Source organism: Salmo salar, unplaced genomic scaffold, assembly GCF_905237065.1.
Source record: "Salmo salar unplaced genomic scaffold, Ssal_v3.1, whole genome shotgun sequence".
Lineage (NCBI taxonomy): Eukaryota > Metazoa > Chordata > Actinopteri > Salmoniformes > Salmonidae > Salmo > Salmo salar.
The window spans coordinates 1-15,665 of record NW_025547379.1 but is presented as its reverse complement, the minus strand read 5'-3'; the positions used below and the strand labels follow the sequence as shown (position 1 = coordinate 15,665).

The 15,665-nt window shown below is 50.9% G+C and overlaps 1 protein-coding gene and 1 long non-coding RNA gene across 2 annotated transcripts in view; one reads left to right on the top strand and one right to left on the bottom strand.

Annotated features, from left to right (window-relative positions):
* Positions 1-15,295, bottom strand: part of LOC123731800 (condensin complex subunit 3) — a gene marked incomplete at its 5' end in the record, with an annotated part of 33,807 nt that extends 18,512 nt beyond the window's left edge. Inside the window, 5 exons of the mRNA XM_045711214.1 lie at positions 911-1,060; positions 1,465-1,657; positions 7,535-7,619; positions 14,454-14,599; positions 15,067-15,295. Coding sequence (XP_045567170.1) covers positions 911-1,060; positions 1,465-1,657; positions 7,535-7,619; positions 14,454-14,599; positions 15,067-15,295 — 803 coding nt within the window. The remainder of the gene's footprint in view (positions 1-910; positions 1,061-1,464; positions 1,658-7,534; positions 7,620-14,453; positions 14,600-15,066) is intronic.
* On the top strand, positions 6,202-6,743 carry LOC106597587 (uncharacterized). Its single transcript, XR_006762843.1, has 4 exons — positions 6,202-6,262; positions 6,313-6,380; positions 6,624-6,665; positions 6,708-6,743. It is a non-coding gene; the product is annotated as an uncharacterized lncRNA (long non-coding RNA).
* Positions 15,296-15,665: the final 370 nt, after the last annotated feature.

Genomic DNA, 15,665 nt, shown 5'->3' with positions numbered 1-15,665 from the left:
GATGTAGTGGGGGTCTTACCCGTAGTCAGGGGATGTAGTGGGGGTCTTACCCGTAGTCAGGGGGATGTAGTGGGGGTCTTACCCGTAGTCAGGGGGATGTAGTGGGGGTCTTACCCGTAGTCAGGGTGATGTAGTGGGGGTCTTACCCGTAGTCAGGGCGATGTATGGGATGTAGTGGGGGTCTTACCCGTAGTCAGGGGGATGTATGGGATGTAGTGGGGTCTTACCCGTAGTCAGGGGGATGTAGTGGGGGTCTTACCCGTAGTCAGGGTGATGTAGTGGGGGTCTTACCCGTAGTCAGGCGATGTATGGGATGTAGTGGGGGTCTTACCCGTAGTCAGGGTGATGTAGTGGGGGTCTTACCCGTAGTCAGGGTGATGTAGTGGGGGTCTTACCCGTAGTCAGGGTGATGTATGGGATGTAGTGGGGGTCTTACCCGTAGTCAGGGTGATGTAGTGGGGGTCTTACCCGTAGTCAGGGTGATGTAGTGGGGGTCTTACCCGTAGTCAGGGTGATGTATGGGATGTAGTGGGGGTCTTACCCGTAGTCAGGGTGATGTATGGGATGTAGTGGGGTCTTACCCGTAGTCAGGGGGATGTAGTGGGGGTCTTACCCGTAGTCAGGGCGATGTATGGGATGTAGTGGGGGTCTTACCCGTAGTCAGGGGATGTATGGGATGTAGTGGGGTCTTACCCGTAGTCAGGGGGATGTAGTGGGGGTCTTACCCGTAGTCAGGGGGATGTATGGGATGTAGTGGGGTCTTACCCGTAGTCAGGGTGATGTAGTGGGGGTCTTACCCGTAGTCAGGGTGATGTATGGGATGTAGTGGGGGTCTTACCCGTAGTCAGGGGGATGTATGGGATGTAGTGGGGTCTTACCCGTAGTCAGGGGGATGTAGTGGGGGTCTTACCCGTAGAGGTATTCAGCGAAGACAGCAGCCTCTGGCAGCAGCTTCTCCAACATCTCCTCTCCTTCGTCCCCTTTAGTCTTAATGAACTCACACAGAGCTCTCCAGTACAACACGCGCTCACAGGACAGAGACCCAGCTGGGACCAGCATCCTACAGACACACAGTCAGTCAGTGAGTGAGTGAGAGAGAGAGACAGAGAGAGACAGAGACAGAGAGAGACAGAGAGAGAGAGAGAGAGACAGAGAGAGAGAGAGACAGAGAGACAGACAGACAGAGCTGGGCGGTCAGTTAGTGTGTGTGAGAGAGTCAGCCAGACAGCAAGCGTGTGTGATCAGTATCTGTCTGTCTGTCTGTCTGTCTGTCTGTCTGTCTGTCTGTCTGTCTGTCTGTCTGTCTGTCTGTCTGTCTGTCTCTGTTGTCCAGCTGAAGGCAGTGGTCCAGCAGCTTGTCCTGAGGTGTGTGTGTGAACAGAGCGCTCAGTGTGTCCAGGGCGGTCAGTGTGTGTGTGTGTGTGTGTGTGTGTGTGTGTGTGTGTGTGTGTGTGTGTGTGGTACCTGTTGTCCAGCTGAAGGCAGTGGTCCAGCAGCTTGTCCTGAGGTGTGTGTGTGAACAGAGCGCTCAGTGTATCCAGGGCGGTCTGAGAGCAGTTCTCTACATCCAGTTTGTGCAACAGCTCCAACACATCACCTTGGAGAAGATTCAGCCAGGCTGGGAGGAGACGGACCTGCACCACTTCCCTCACTGATTCTACAACCCAGAGACACACACCAAAATATTTATTGCAGGGGGGGGGTTGGGTTCAAGAGGGGGTCCCTCCCCCTACCTGTTTTTTTTTTTAATTTTTTTTATTTAACCTTTATTTTACTAGGCATGTCAGTTAAGAACAAATTGTTATTTACAATGACGGCCTACCCCCCTCCGGCCAAACCCGAACGACGCCGGGGCAATTGCTCAGTTTGGCCGGGCGGCCAGCTCTACGAAGAGTCTTGGTGGTTCCAAACTTCTTACATTTAAGAATGATGGAGGCCACTGTGTTTTTGGGGACCTTCAATGGTGCAGAAATGTTTTGGTACTTTTCCCCAGATCTGGGCCTCGACACAATCCTGTCTCGGAGCTCTATGGACAATTCCATCAACCTCATGGCTTGGTTTTTGCTCTGACATGCACTGTCAACTGTGGGACCTTATATAGACAGGTGTGTGCCTTTCCAAATCATGTCCAATCAATTGAATTTACCACAGGTGGACTCCAATCAAGTTGTAGAAACATCTCAAGGATGATCAATGGAAACAGGATGCACCTGAGCTCAATTTCAAGTCTCATAGCAAAAGGTCTGAATACTAATGTAAATAAGGTATTTCTTTTATATATATATATATATATATATATATATATATATATATATATATAATTGTAAAAAAAAAATGTCTAAACATATTTTTTTGCTTTGTCATTATGAGGTACTCTATGTATTGATAAGAAGAAAAACATTTTTTTTAATCAATTTTAGAATAAGGCTGTAACGTGACCAAAAAAAATAAAGAAATGGGGAAACGGTCTAGAGATCTGAATACTTTTCCGAAGGCACTGTATATATCTCGCGACTGCATGATTGAAAAACCGCTTGTGTCTATCAATGCAGGACCACAATAATTATACTCCACTGCGCTCTGCAGATATTGGGAGGACCATAAGCATCGCATCTTCAGGACACTGATCCAATTCTGATAAGACCTACTTGATCGATTTTATTTTTGACTTAAATATATATTCTTCTTGTCCGGGCAAGGGGATAACCGTTAATGTTGAGCCCTGGTTTAACTAGTTAGCCATACTATCGATCAATTGTATGTCTCAGAAAACAAGCATAAATATAGGGAGTATAACGCGGGCCTTCCTGCTAGGGAGCGTAACGCGGGCCTTCCTGCTAGGGAGCGTAACGCGGGCCTTCCTGTTAGGGGGCGTAACGCGGGCCTTCCTGCTAGGGAGCGTAACGCCGGGCCTTCCTGCTAGGGAGCGTAACGCGGGCCTTCCTGTTAGGGGCGTACGCGGGCCTTCCTGCTAGGGAGCGTAACGCGGGCCTTCCTGTCAGGGAGCGTAACGCGGGCCTTCCTGTTAGGGAGCGTAACGCGGGCCTTCCTGCTAGGGAGCGTAACGCGGGCCTTCCTGCTAGGGAGCGTAACGCGGGCCTTCCTGTTAGGGGGCGTAACGCGGGCCTTCCTGCTAGGGGCGTAACGCGGGCCTTCCTGTTAGGGGCGTAACGCGGGCCTTCCTGCTAGGGAGCGTAACGCGGGCCTTCCTGCTAGGGAGCGTAACGCGGGCCTTCCTGCTAGGGAGCGTAACGCGGGCCTTCCTGCTAGGGAGCGTAACGCGGGCCTTCCTGCTAGGGAGCGTAACGCGGGCCTTCCTGCTAGGGAGCGTAACGCGGGCCTTCCTGCTAGGGAGCGTAACGCGGGCCTTCCTGCTAGGGAGCGTAACGCGGGCCTTCCTGCTAGGGAGCGTAACGCGGGCCTTCCTGCTAGGGAGCGTAACGCGGGCCTTCCTGTTAGGGAGCGTAACGCGGGCCTTCCTGCTAGGGAGCGTAACGCGGGCCTTCCTGCTAGGGAGCGTAACGCGGGCCTTCCTGTCAGGGAGCGTAACGCGGGCCTTCCTGTCAGGGAGCGTAACGCGGGCCTTCCTGTTAGGGAGCGTAACGCGGGCCTTCCTGTCAGGGAGCGTAACGCGGGCCTTCCTGTCAGGGAGCGTAACGCGGGCCTTCCTGTCAGGGAGCGTAACGCGGGCCTTCCTGTTAGGGGGCGTAACGCGGGCCTTCCTGTCGGGGAGCGTAACGCGGGCCTTCCTGTTAGGGAGCGTAACGCGGGCCTTCCTGTCAGGGAGCGTAACGCGGGCCTTCCTGTCGGGGAGCGTAACGCGGGCCTTCCTGCTAGGGAGCGTAACGCGGGCCTTCCTGTCGGGGAGCGTAACGCGGGCCTTCCTGTTAGGGGCGTAACGCGGGCCTTCCTGTTAGGGAGCGTAACGCGGGCCTTCCTGTCAGGGAGCGTAACGCGGGCCTTCCTGCTAGGGAGCGTAACGCGGGCCTTCCTGTCAGGGAGCGTAACGCGGGCCTTCCTGCTAGGGAGCGTAACGCGGGCCTTCCTGTCAGGGAGCGTAACGCGGGCCTTCCTGCTAGGGAGCGTAACGCGGGCCTTCCTGCTAGGGAGCGTAACGCGGGCCTTCCTGCTAGGGAGCGTAACGCGGGCCTTCCTGTTAGGGGGCGTAACGCGGGCCTTCCTGTTAGGGGCGTAACGCGGGCCTTCCTGTTAGGGAGCGTAACGCGGGCCTTCCTGTTAGGGAGCGTAACGCGGGCCTTCCTGTTAGGGGGCGTAACGCGGGCCTTCCTGTTAGGGGGCGTAACGCGGGCCTTCCTGTTAGGGGGCGTAACGCGGGCCTTCCTGTTAGGGAGCGTAACGCGGGCCTTCCTGTTAGGGAGCGTAACGCGGGCCTTCCTGCTAGGGAGCGTAACGCGGGCCTTCCTGCTAGGGAGCGTAACGCGGGCCTTCCTGCTAGGGAGCGTAACGCGGGCCTTCCTGTTAGGGGGCGTAACGCGGGCCTTCCTGTTAGGGGCGTAACGCGGGCCTTCCTGTCAGGGAGCGTAACGCGGGCCATCCTGCAAGGGAGCGTAACGCGGGCCTTCCTGCTAGGGAGCGTAACGCGGGCCTTCCTGCTAGGGGGCGTAACGCGGGCCTTCCTGCTAGGGAGCCGTAACGCGGGCCTTCCTGCTAGGGGCGTAACGCGGGCCTTCCTGCTAGGGAGCGTAACGCGGGCCTTCCTGTTAGGGGGCGTAACGCGGGCCTTCCTGTTAGGGAGCGTAACGCGGGCCTTCCTGTTAGGGAGCGTAACGCGGGCCTTCCTGCTAGGGAGCGTAACGCGGGCCTTCCTGTTAGGGGGCGTAACGCGGGCCTTCCTGTTAGGGAGCGTAACGCGGGCCTTCCTGTTAGGGAGCGTAACGCGGGCCTTCCTGCTAGGGAGCGTAACGCGGGCCTTCCTGCTAGGGAGCGTAACGCGGGCCTTCCTGCTAGGGAGCGTAACGCGGGCCTTCCTGCTAGGGAGCGTAACGCGGGCCTTCCTGTTAGGGGGCGTAACGCGGGCCTTCCTGCTAGGGAGCGTAACGCGGGCCTTCCTGTTAGGGAGCGTAACGCGGGCCTTCCTGTCAGGGAGCGTAACGCGGGCCTTCCTGTTAGGGGGCGTAACGCGGGCCTTCCTGTTAGGGGGCGTAACGCGGGCCTTCCTGCTAGGGAGCGTAACGCGGGCCTTCCTGTCAGGGAGCGTAACGCGGGCCTTCCTGTTAGGGAGCGTAACGCGGGCCTTCCTGCTAGGGGGCGTAACGCGGGCCTTCCTGTTAGGGAGCGTAACGCGGGCCTTCCTGTTAGGGAGCGTAACGCGGGCCTTCCTGCTAGGGAGCGTAACGCGGGCCTTCCTGCTAGGGGGCGTAACGCGGGCCTTCCTGTTAGGGGCGTAACGCGGGCCTTCCTGTTAGGGAGCGTAACGCGGGCCTTCCTGTTAGGGGCGTAACGCGGGCCTTCCTGCTAGGGAGCGTAACGCGGGCCTTCCTGCTAGGGGGCGTAACGCGGGCCTTCCTGCTAGGGAGCGTAACGCGGGCCTTCCTGCTAGGGAGCGTAACGCGGGCCTTCCTGCTAGGGAGCGTAACGCGGGCCTTCCTGCTAGGGAGCGTAACGCGGGCCTTCCTGCTAGGGAGCGTAACGCGGGCCTTCCTGTCAGGGAGCGTAACGCGGGCCTTCCTGTCAGGGGGCGTAACGCGGGCCTTCCTGTTAGGGGGCGTAACGCGGGCCTTCCTGTTAGGGGGCGTAACGCGGGCCTTCCTGTTAGGGAGCGTAACGCGGGCGCCTTCCTGTTCGGGTAACTTGGGGTAAACAACCACCCAGGATAATATGCCCCCTGCCTGTACTTCACACAAACCACTTCATATCCCCATTTCCCCCCCCAACACTGTCCCTTGGTCACCCCCAAGTTACCCTACAAATGAGGTGCGTTACATTTTAGCACCAGTCTAACGCTCTAATTAATTATAACACATTTAGCAGCTGAGAAATAAATACAGGAGGAATGAAGAGCGGGATCCACCTCTATTTAACAGATGTCATTAAAACTGCCGTTTCCCCCCCCCCAACGGCATTGCTTTAAGAATGACGGTTCATCCATTGACTGCTTGTCAGAATGCATGTTCCCCTCCCTACGGCACTTATAACACGAGCCTTGAGGAATATTTGGTCTGGCACAGAACACACGACGAGCCGACGAGGTTAAACAGATCGACGAGGTTAAACAGATCGACGAGGTAAACAGATCGACGAGGTAAACAGATCAGCGAGCCGACGAGGTAAACAGACCGACGAGCCGACGAGGTAAACAGATCGACGAGGTAAACAGATCAGCGAGCCGACGAGGTTAAACAGACCAACGAGCCGACGAGGTAAACAGATCGACGAGGTAAACAGATCAACAAGCCGACGAGGTAAACAGATCAACGAGCCGACGAGGTAAACAGATCAACAAGCCGACGAGGTAAACAGATCAACGAGGTAAACAGATCGACGAGCCGACGAGGTAAACAGACCGACGAGGTAAACAGATCAACAAGCCGACGAGGTAAACAGATCAACGAACCGACGAGGTAAACAGATCAACAAGCCGACGAGGTAAACAGATCGACGAGGTAAACAGATCGACGAGGTAAACAGATCGACGAGCCGACGAGGTAAACAGATCGACGAGGTAAACAGATCGACGAGCCGACGAGGTAAACAGATCAACAAGCCGACGAGGTAAACAGATCGACGAGGTAAACAGATCGACGAGCCGACGAGGTAAACAGATCGACGAGGTAAACAGATCGACGAGCCGACGAGGTAAACAGATCAACAAGCCGACGAGGTAAACAGATCGACGAGGTAAACAGATCGACGAGGTAAACAGATCGACGAGCCGACGAGGTAAACAGATCATCTATTCTACGGGCTTGTCAAGTTGTTCTATCCTTTTGTTTGCAGAGGAAAAGTACATGGAACGTTCTAGCACCTTCAAAGTGCGCCTCGGGAAGAAATATTATTTCATGGTCCATCATTTTTTTTTTGTTGCGTGGACGCAATGATTTTGCTGCGGTGCAGCGCCACAGCCAAATGATGGCAGCAGAAACACACACACAGAGTTGCAGCCCCCCCACACAGTTGCAGCCACACACACACACAGAGTTGCAGCCCCCCACCACACAGAGTTGCAGCCGCCCCACACACACACAGAGTTGCAGCCCCCCACCACACAGAGTTGCAGCCCCCCACCACACAGAGTTGCAACCCCCCACCACACAGAGTTGCAGCCCCCCCACACACACAGAGTTGCAGCCCCCCACACACACAGAGTTGCAGCCCCCCACCACACAGAGTTGCAGCCCCCCCACACAGAGTTGCAGCCCCCCACAGACAGAGTTGCAGCCCCCCACCACACAGAGTTGCAGCCCCCCCACACAGAGTTGCAGCCCCCCCACACAGAGTTGCAGCCCCCTACACACAGAGTTGCAGCCCCCGCCCTACACAGAGTTGCAGCCAGAGGGACAGTGTGTGTGTTTACCTGCAGTATCGTGGAGACCCTGCTGCAGCAGACTGACTCTCTGGGCGATACTCAGAGCTCTGATGTGGACCTTGTCTGCCAGAACCTGAAACACACACACAGTCATTAACAACTTTACATTTAAGCTGGGTTCAGGTCTGTAAGGCCAGTTTAGTGTGTGTTTAAGCTGGGTTCAGGTCTATAAAGCCAGTTTAGTGGGTGTTTAAGCTGGGTTCAGGTCTAAGGCCAGTTTAGTGGGTGTTTTAGCTGGGTTCAGTAAGGCCAGTTTAGTGTGTGTTTTAGCTGGGTTCAGGTCTATAAGGCCAGTTTAGTGGGTGTTTTAGCTGGGTTCAGGTCTGTAAAGCCAGTTTAGTGTGTGTTTTAGCTGGGTTCAGGTCTGTAAAGCCAGTTTAGTGTGTGTTTAAGCTGGGTTCAGGTCTGTAAGGCCAGTTTAGTGGGTGTTTAAGCTGGGTTCAGGTCTATAAGGCCAGTTTAGTGTGTGTTTTAGCTGGGTTCAGGTCTATAAAGCCAGTTTAGTGGGTGTTTTAGCTGGGTTCAGGTCTAAGGCCAGTTTAGTGTGTGTTTTAGCTGGGTTCAGTAAGGCCAGTTTAGTGTGTGTTTAAGCTGGGTTCAGGTCTATAAGGCCAGTTTAGTGTGTGTTTTAGCTGGGTTCAGGTCTATAAGGCCAGTTTAGTGTGTGTTTAAGCTGGGTTCAGTAAGGCCAGTTTAGTGTGTGTTTAAGCTGGGTTCAGGTCTATAAGGCCAGTTTAGTGTGTTTAAGCTGGGTTCAGGTCTATAAGGCCAGTTTAGTGTGTGTTTTAGCTGGGTTCAGGTCTATAAGGCCAGTTTAGTGTGTGTTTTAGCTGGGTTCAGGTCTATAAGGCCAGTTTAGTGTGTTTAAGCTGGGTTCAGGTCTATAAGGCCAGTTTAGTGTGTTTAAGCTGGGTTCAGGTCTATAAGGCCAGTTTAGTGTGTGTTTAAGCTGGGTTCAGGTCTAAGGCCAGTTTAGTGTGTGTTTAAGCTGGGTTCAGGTCTGTAAAGCCAGTTTAGTGGGTGTTTAAGCTGGGTTCAGGTCTATAAGGCCAGTTTAGTGGGTGTTTAAGCTGGGTTCAGGTCTCTAAGGCCAGTTTAGTGTGTGTTTAAGCTGGGTTCAGGTCTAAGGCCAGTTTAGTGGGTGTTTTAGCTGGGTTCAGGTCTATAAGGCCAGTTTAGTGGGTGTTTAAGCTGGGTTCAGGTCTCTAAGGCCAGTTTAGTGTGTGTTTAAGCTGGGTTCAGGTCTGTAAAGCCAGTTTAGTGTGTGTTTTAGCTGGGTTCAGTAAGGCCAGTTTAGTGGGTGTTTTAGCTGGGTTCAGGACTGTAAGGCCAGTTTAGTGGGTGTTTAAGCTGGGTTCAGGTCTAAGGCCAGTTTAGTGTGTGTTTTAGCTGGGTTCAGGTCTATAAAGCCAGTTTAGTGTGTGTTTAAGCTGGGTTCAGGTCTATAAGGCCAGTTTAGTGTGTGTTTAAGCTGGGTTCAGGTCTAAGGCCAGTTTAGTGTGTGTTTTAGCTGGGTTCAGGTCTATAAAGCCAGTTTAGTGTGTGTTTAAGCTGGGTTCAGGTCTATAAGGCCAGTTTAGTGTGTGTTTAAGCTGGGTTCAGGTCTATAAAGCCAGTTTAGTGTGTGTTTAAGCTGGGTTCAGGTCTATAAAGCCAGTTTAGTGGGTGTTTTAGCTGGGTTCAGGTCTGTAAAGCCAGTTTAGTGGGTGTTTAAGCTGGGTTCAGGTCTATAAAGCCAGTTTAGTGTGTGTTTTAGCTGGGTTCAGGTCTATAAAGCCAGTTTAGTGTGTGTTTAAGCTGGGTTCAGTAAGGCCAGTTTAGTGTGTGTTTTAGCTGGGTTCAGGTCTATAAAGCCAGTTTAGTGTGTGTTTTAGCTGGGTTCAGGTCTATAAAGCCAGTTTAGTGGGTGTTTTAGCTGGGTTCAGGTCTAAGGCCAGTTTAGTGGGTGTTTAAGCTGGGTTCAGGTCTATAAAGCCAGTTTAGTGGGTGTTTTAGCTGGGTTCAGGTCTATAAGGCCAGTTTAGTGGGTGTTTAAGCTGGGTTCAGGTCTATAAGGCCAGTTTAGTGGGTGTTTAAGCTGGGTTCAGGTCTAAGGCCAGTTTAGTGTGTGTTTTAGCTGGGTTCAGGTGTGTAAAACCAGTTTAGTGTGTGTTTAAGCTGGGTTCAGGTCTGTAAAGCCAGTTTAGTGGGTGTTTTAGCTGGGTTCAGGTCTATAAGGCCAGTTTAGTGTGTGTTTAAGCTGGGTTCAGTAAGGCCAGTTTAGTGTGTGTTTAAGCTGGGTTCAGGTCTATAAAGCCAGTTTAGTGTGTGTTTTAGCTGGGTTCAGGTCTGTAAAGCCAGTTTAGTGTGTGTTTAAGCTGGGTTCAGGTCTAAGGCCAGTTTAGTGGGTGTTTTAGCTGGGTTCAGGTCTATAAAGCCAGTTTAGTGTGTGTTTTAGCTGGGTTCAGGTCTAAGGCCAGTTTAGTGGGTGTTTAAGCTGGGTTCAGTAAGGCCAGTTTAGTGGGTGTTTAAGCTGGGTTCAGGTCTGTAAGGCCAGTTTAGTGTGTGTTTAAGCTGGGTTCAGGTCTATAAAGCCAGTTTAGTGTGTGTTTTAGCTGGGTTCAGGTCTATAAGGCCAGTTTAGTGGGTGTTTAAGCTGGGTTCAGGTCTGTAAAGCCAGTTTAGTGTGTGTTTAAGCTGGGTTCAGGTCTAAGGCCAGTTTAGTGGGTGTTTAAGCTGGGTTCAGGTCTATAAGGCCAGTTTAGTGGGTGTTTTAGCTGGGTTCAGGTCTATAAGGCCAGTTTAGTGTGTGTTTTAGCTGGGTTCAGGTCTCAGGCCAGTTTAGTGGGTGTTTAAGCTGGGTTCAGGTCTGTAAAGCCAGTTTAGTGTGTGTTTTAGCTGGGTTCAGTAAGGCCAGTTTAGTGGGTGTTTTAGCTGGGTTCAGGACTGTAAGGCCAGTTTAGTGGGTGTTTAAGCTGGGTTCAGGTCTAAGGCCAGTTTAGTGTGTGTTTTAGCTGGGTTCAGGTCTATAAAGCCAGTTTAGTGTGTGTTTAAGCTGGGTTCAGGTCTATAAGGCCAGTTTAGTGTGTGTTTAAGCTGGGTTCAGGTCTAAGGCCAGTTTAGTGTGTGTTTTAGCTGGGTTCAGGTCTATAAAGCCAGTTTAGTGTGTGTTTAAGCTGGGTTCAGGTCTATAAGGCCAGTTTAGTGTGTGTTTAAGCTGGGTTCAGGTCTATAAAGCCAGTTTAGTGTGTGTTTAAGCTGGGTTCAGGTCTATAAAGCCAGTTTAGTGGGTGTTTTAGCTGGGTTCAGGTCTGTAAAGCCAGTTTAGTGGGTGTTTAAGCTGGGTTCAGGTCTATAAAGCCAGTTTAGTGTGTGTTTTAGCTGGGTTCAGGTCTATAAAGCCAGTTTAGTGTGTGTTTAAGCTGGGTTCAGTAAGGCCAGTTTAGTGTGTGTTTTAGCTGGGTTCAGGTCTATAAAGCCAGTTTAGTGTGTGTTTTAGCTGGGTTCAGGTCTATAAAGCCAGTTTAGTGGGTGTTTTAGCTGGGTTCAGGTCTAAGGCCAGTTTAGTGGGTGTTTAAGCTGGGTTCAGGTCTATAAAGCCAGTTTAGTGGGTGTTTTAGCTGGGTTCAGGTCTATAAGGCCAGTTTAGTGGGTGTTTAAGCTGGGTTCAGGTCTATAAGGCCAGTTTAGTGGGTGTTTAAGCTGGGTTCAGGTCTAAGGCCAGTTTAGTGTGTGTTTTAGCTGGGTTCAGGTGTGTAAAACCAGTTTAGTGTGTGTTTAAGCTGGGTTCAGGTCTGTAAAGCCAGTTTAGTGGGTGTTTTAGCTGGGTTCAGGTCTATAAGGCCAGTTTAGTGTGTGTTTAAGCTGGGTTCAGTAAGGCCAGTTTAGTGTGTGTTTAAGCTGGGTTCAGGTCTATAAAGCCAGTTTAGTGTGTGTTTTAGCTGGGTTCAGGTCTGTAAAGCCAGTTTAGTGGGTGTTTTAGCTGGGTTCAGTAAAGCCAGTTTAGTGGGTGTTTAAGCTGGGTTCAGGTCTGTAAAGCCAGTTTAGTGTGTGTTTAAGCTGGGTTCAGGTCTAAGGCCAGTTTAGTGGGTGTTTAAGCTGGGTTCAGTAAGGCCAGTTTAGTGGGTGTTTAAGCTGGGTTCAGGTCTAAGGCCAGTTTAGTGGGTGTTTAAGCTGGGTTCAGGTCTATAAGGCCAGTTTAGTGGGTGTTTAAGCTGGGTTCAGGTCTCTAAGGCCAGTTTAGTGGGTGTTTAAGCTGGGTTCAGTAAGGCCAGTTTAGTGTGTGTTTTAGCTGGGTTCAGGTCTGTAAAGCCAGTTTAGTGGGTGTTTTAGCTGGGTTCAGGTCTAAGGCCAGTTTAGTGGGTGTTTAAGCTGGGTTCAGGTCTCTAAGGCCAGTTTAGTGGGTGTTTAAGCTGGGTTCAGTAAGGCCAGTTTAGTGTGTGTTTTAGCTGGGTTCAGGTCTCAGGCCAGTTTAGTGGGTGTTTTAGCTGGGTTCAGGTCTATAAGGCCAGTTTAGTGTGTGTTTTAGCTGGGTTCAGGTCTATAAAGCCAGTTTAGTGGGTGTTTTAGCTGGGTTCAGGTCTGTAAAACCAGTTTAGTGGGTGTTTAAGCTGGGTTCAGGTCTATAAAGCCAGTTTAGTGTGTGTTTTAGCTGGGTTCAGGTCTGTAAAGCCAGTTTAGTGTGTGTTTAAGCTGGGTTCAGGTCTATAAGGCCAGTTTAGTGGGTGTTTAAGCTGGGTTCAGGTCTCTAAGGCCAGTTTAATGGGTGTTTTAGCTGGGTTCAGGTCTATAAGGCCAGTTTAGTGTGTGTTTTAGCTGGGTTCAGTAAGGCCAGTTTAGTGTGTGTTTAAGCTGGGTTCAGCAAGGCCAGTTTAGTGTGTGTTTAAGCTGGGTTCAGGTCTGTAAAACCAGTTTAGTGTGTGTTTTAGCTGGGTTCAGGTCTGTAAAGCCAGTTTAGTGTGTGTTTAAGCTGGGTTCAGGTCTATAAGGCCAGTTTAGTGGGTGTTTAAGCTGGGTTCAGGTCTCTAAGGCCAGTTTAATGGGTGTTTTAGCTGGGTTCAGGTCTAAGGCCAGTTTAGTGTGTGTTTAAGCTGGGTTCAGTAAGGCCAGTTTAGTGTGTGTTTTAGCTGGGTTCAGGTCTATAAAGCCAGTTTAGTGTGTGTTTAAGCTGGGTTCAGGTCTATAAAGCCAGTTTAGTGTGTGTTTTAGCTGGGTTCAGGTCTCTAAGGCCAGTTTAGTGGGTGTTTTAGCTGGGTTCAGGTCTGTAAAGCCAGTTTAGTGTGTGTTTAAGCTGGGTTCAGGTCTATAAGGCCAGTTTAGTGGGTGTTTTAGCTGGGTTCAGGTCTCTAAGGCCAGTTTAGTGTGTGTTTAAGCTGGGTTCAGTAAGGCCAGTTTAGTGGGTGTTTTAGCTGGGTTCAGGTCTGTAAGGCCAGTTTAGTGGGTGTTTTAGCTGGGTTCAGTAAGGCCAGTTTAGTGTGTGTTTTAGCTGGGTTCAGGTCTGTAAAACCAGTTTAGTGGGTGTTTTAGCTGGGTTCAGTAAGGCCAGTTTAGTGGGTGTTTAAGCTGGGTTCAGGTCTAAGGCCAGTTTAGTGTGTGTTTAAGCTGGGTTCAGGTCTATAAGGCCAGTTTAGTGTGTGTTTTAGCTGGGTTCAGGTCTAAGGCCAGTTTAGTGTGTGTTTAAGCTGGGTTCAGGTCTAAGGCCAGTTTAGTGTGTGTTTTAGCTGGGTTCAGGTCTAAGGCCAGTTTAGTGTGTGTTTTAGCTGGGTTCAGGTCTATAAGGCCAGTTTAGTGTGTGTTTAAGCTGGGTTCCGTAAAGCCAGTTTAGTGTGTGTTTTAGCTGGGTTCAGGTCTATAAGGCCAGTTTAGTGGGTGTTTTAGCTGGGTTCAGGTCTGTAAAGCCAGTTTAGTGTGTGTTTAAGCTGGGTTCAGGTCTAAGGCCAGTTTAGTGTGTGTTTTAGCTGGGTTCAGGTCTATAAGGCCAGTTTAGTGGGTGTTTTAGCTGGGTTCAGGTCTGTAAAGCCAGTTTAGTGTGTGTTTAAGCTGGGTTCAGTAAGGCCAGTTTAGTGTGTGTTTAAGCTGGGTTCAGGTCTGTAAAACCAGTTTAGTGTGTGTTTAAGCTGGGTTCAGTAAGGCCAGTTTAGTGTGTGTTTAAGCTGGGTTCAGTAAGGCCAGTTTAGTGTGTGTTTAAGCTGGGTTCAGGTGTGTAAAACCAGTTTAGTGTGTGTTTAAGCTGGGTTCAGGTCTAAGGCCAGTTTAGTGTGTGTTTTAGCTGGGTTCAGGTGTGTAAAACCAGTTTAGTGTGTGTTTAAGCTGGGTTCAGGTGTGTAAAACCAGTTTAGTGTGTGTTTAAGCTGGGTTCAGGTCTGTAAAACCAGTTTAGTGTGTGTTTAAGCTGGGTTCAGGTCTGTAAAACCAGTTTAGTGTGTGTTTAAGCTGGGTTCAGGTGTGTAAAACCAGTTTAGTGTGTGTTTAAGCTGGGTTCAGGTCTGTAAAACCAGTTTAGTGTGTGTTTAAGCTGGGTTCAGGTGTGTAAAACCAGTTTAGTGTGTGTTTAAGCTGGGTTCAGGTCTGTAAAACCAGTTTAGTGTGTGTTTAAGCTGGGTTCAGGTCTGTAAAACCAGTTTAGTGTGTGTTTAAGCTGGGTTCAGGTCTGTAAAACCAGTTTAGTGTGTGTTTAAGCTGGGGTTTTATTTTACCTTTATTTAACTAGTCAGTTAAGAACAAATTCTTATTTTCAATGACGGCCTACCGGGGAACAACTTGCAACCTTTCGGTTACTAGTCCAACGCTCTAAACACTAGGCTACCCTGCCGCCCCAGGGGGGGGTTTCAGGTCTGTAAGGCCAGTTTAGTGTGTGTGTGTGTGTGTGTGTGTGTGTGTGTGTGTGTGTGTGTGTGTGTGTGTGTGTGTGTGTGTGTGGCGTGTGTACCTGGTAAGCTAGCTTGCGGACATTCTCCTTAACATCCCTGGTGCGTTTCAGTATCTTGGGGAGGGTGAGAGAGGAAGGGGCGATGCACGACAGAACGGCTCGACGAACCTCCGGGTTGGAATCATTCTCCAAGATCAACAGGTAGGCTGGACGAGAGGAGAGGAAGAGAGAGAGAGAGAGAGAGAGAGAGAGAGAGAGAGAGAGAGAGAGGAAGAGAGAGAGAGGAAGAGAGAGAGGAAGAGAGAGAGGAAGAGAGAGAGAGGAAGAGAGAGGAAGAGAGAGAGAGAGAGAGAGAGAGAGAGAGAGAAGAGAGAGAGAGGAAAAGAGAGAGAGGAAGAGAGAGAGAGAGAGAGAGAGAGAGAGAGAGAGAGGAAGAGAGAGAGAGGAAGAGAGAGAGAGAGAGAGAGAGAGAGAGGAAGAGAGAGAGAAGAGAGAGGAAGAGAGAGAGAAGAGAGAGGAAGAGAGAGAGACAGAGAGAGAGAGGAAGAGAGAGAGAGAGTTGTGTGTGGGTGACCTGGACCCTTTTAACATCGATGGTTCTAGTGGATTCTGTAGTCTAGTCGTGACCCAGAGAGTTCTGGATCCAGACAGTGTGAGGTAGTAACATCAGTACCATTCACAGTGGGACATTGTTGGTTCTGTGGTTCCTGTAGTCTAGCCATGGCCAGAGAGGCCTGGATCCTGACGTTGGGGAACTTGTCTGTGACTCTGACCAACATGGCCCGGTGGATACCGTCGAACAGGTCGTCGTCGATCTGGGCGTTCTCCGCCATGCTGCCTAGCAACTTGTTGATCAGCTGACACACACGGAACCTGACCGCGTGGCTGTTGGCCTTGTGGGACTGAGGGAGGGAGGGAGGGAGGGAGGGAGGGAGGGAGGGAGGGAGGGAGGGAGGGAGGGAGGGAGGGAGGGAGGCACTTGGGTTAGCAGCGAAGAAGAAGCATCAATACCTTGACCATTGATTGACATTGCAGATGTCCTGATCAGTCCGACGATACCGTCAGAGTAGTGTTGTCATGACACCAGTATCACCAAACTACAGCAATAATACATGTTCTACAACAGACTGAACTTCGTGATCCTTCAAGAACCTGTTTTATATCAAGATACTGTCTGGTCCTGTCTGGTCCTGTTTTATATCAAGATACTGTCTGGTCCTGTTTTATACCAGATACTGTCTGGTCCTGTCTGGTCCTGTTTTATACCAGATA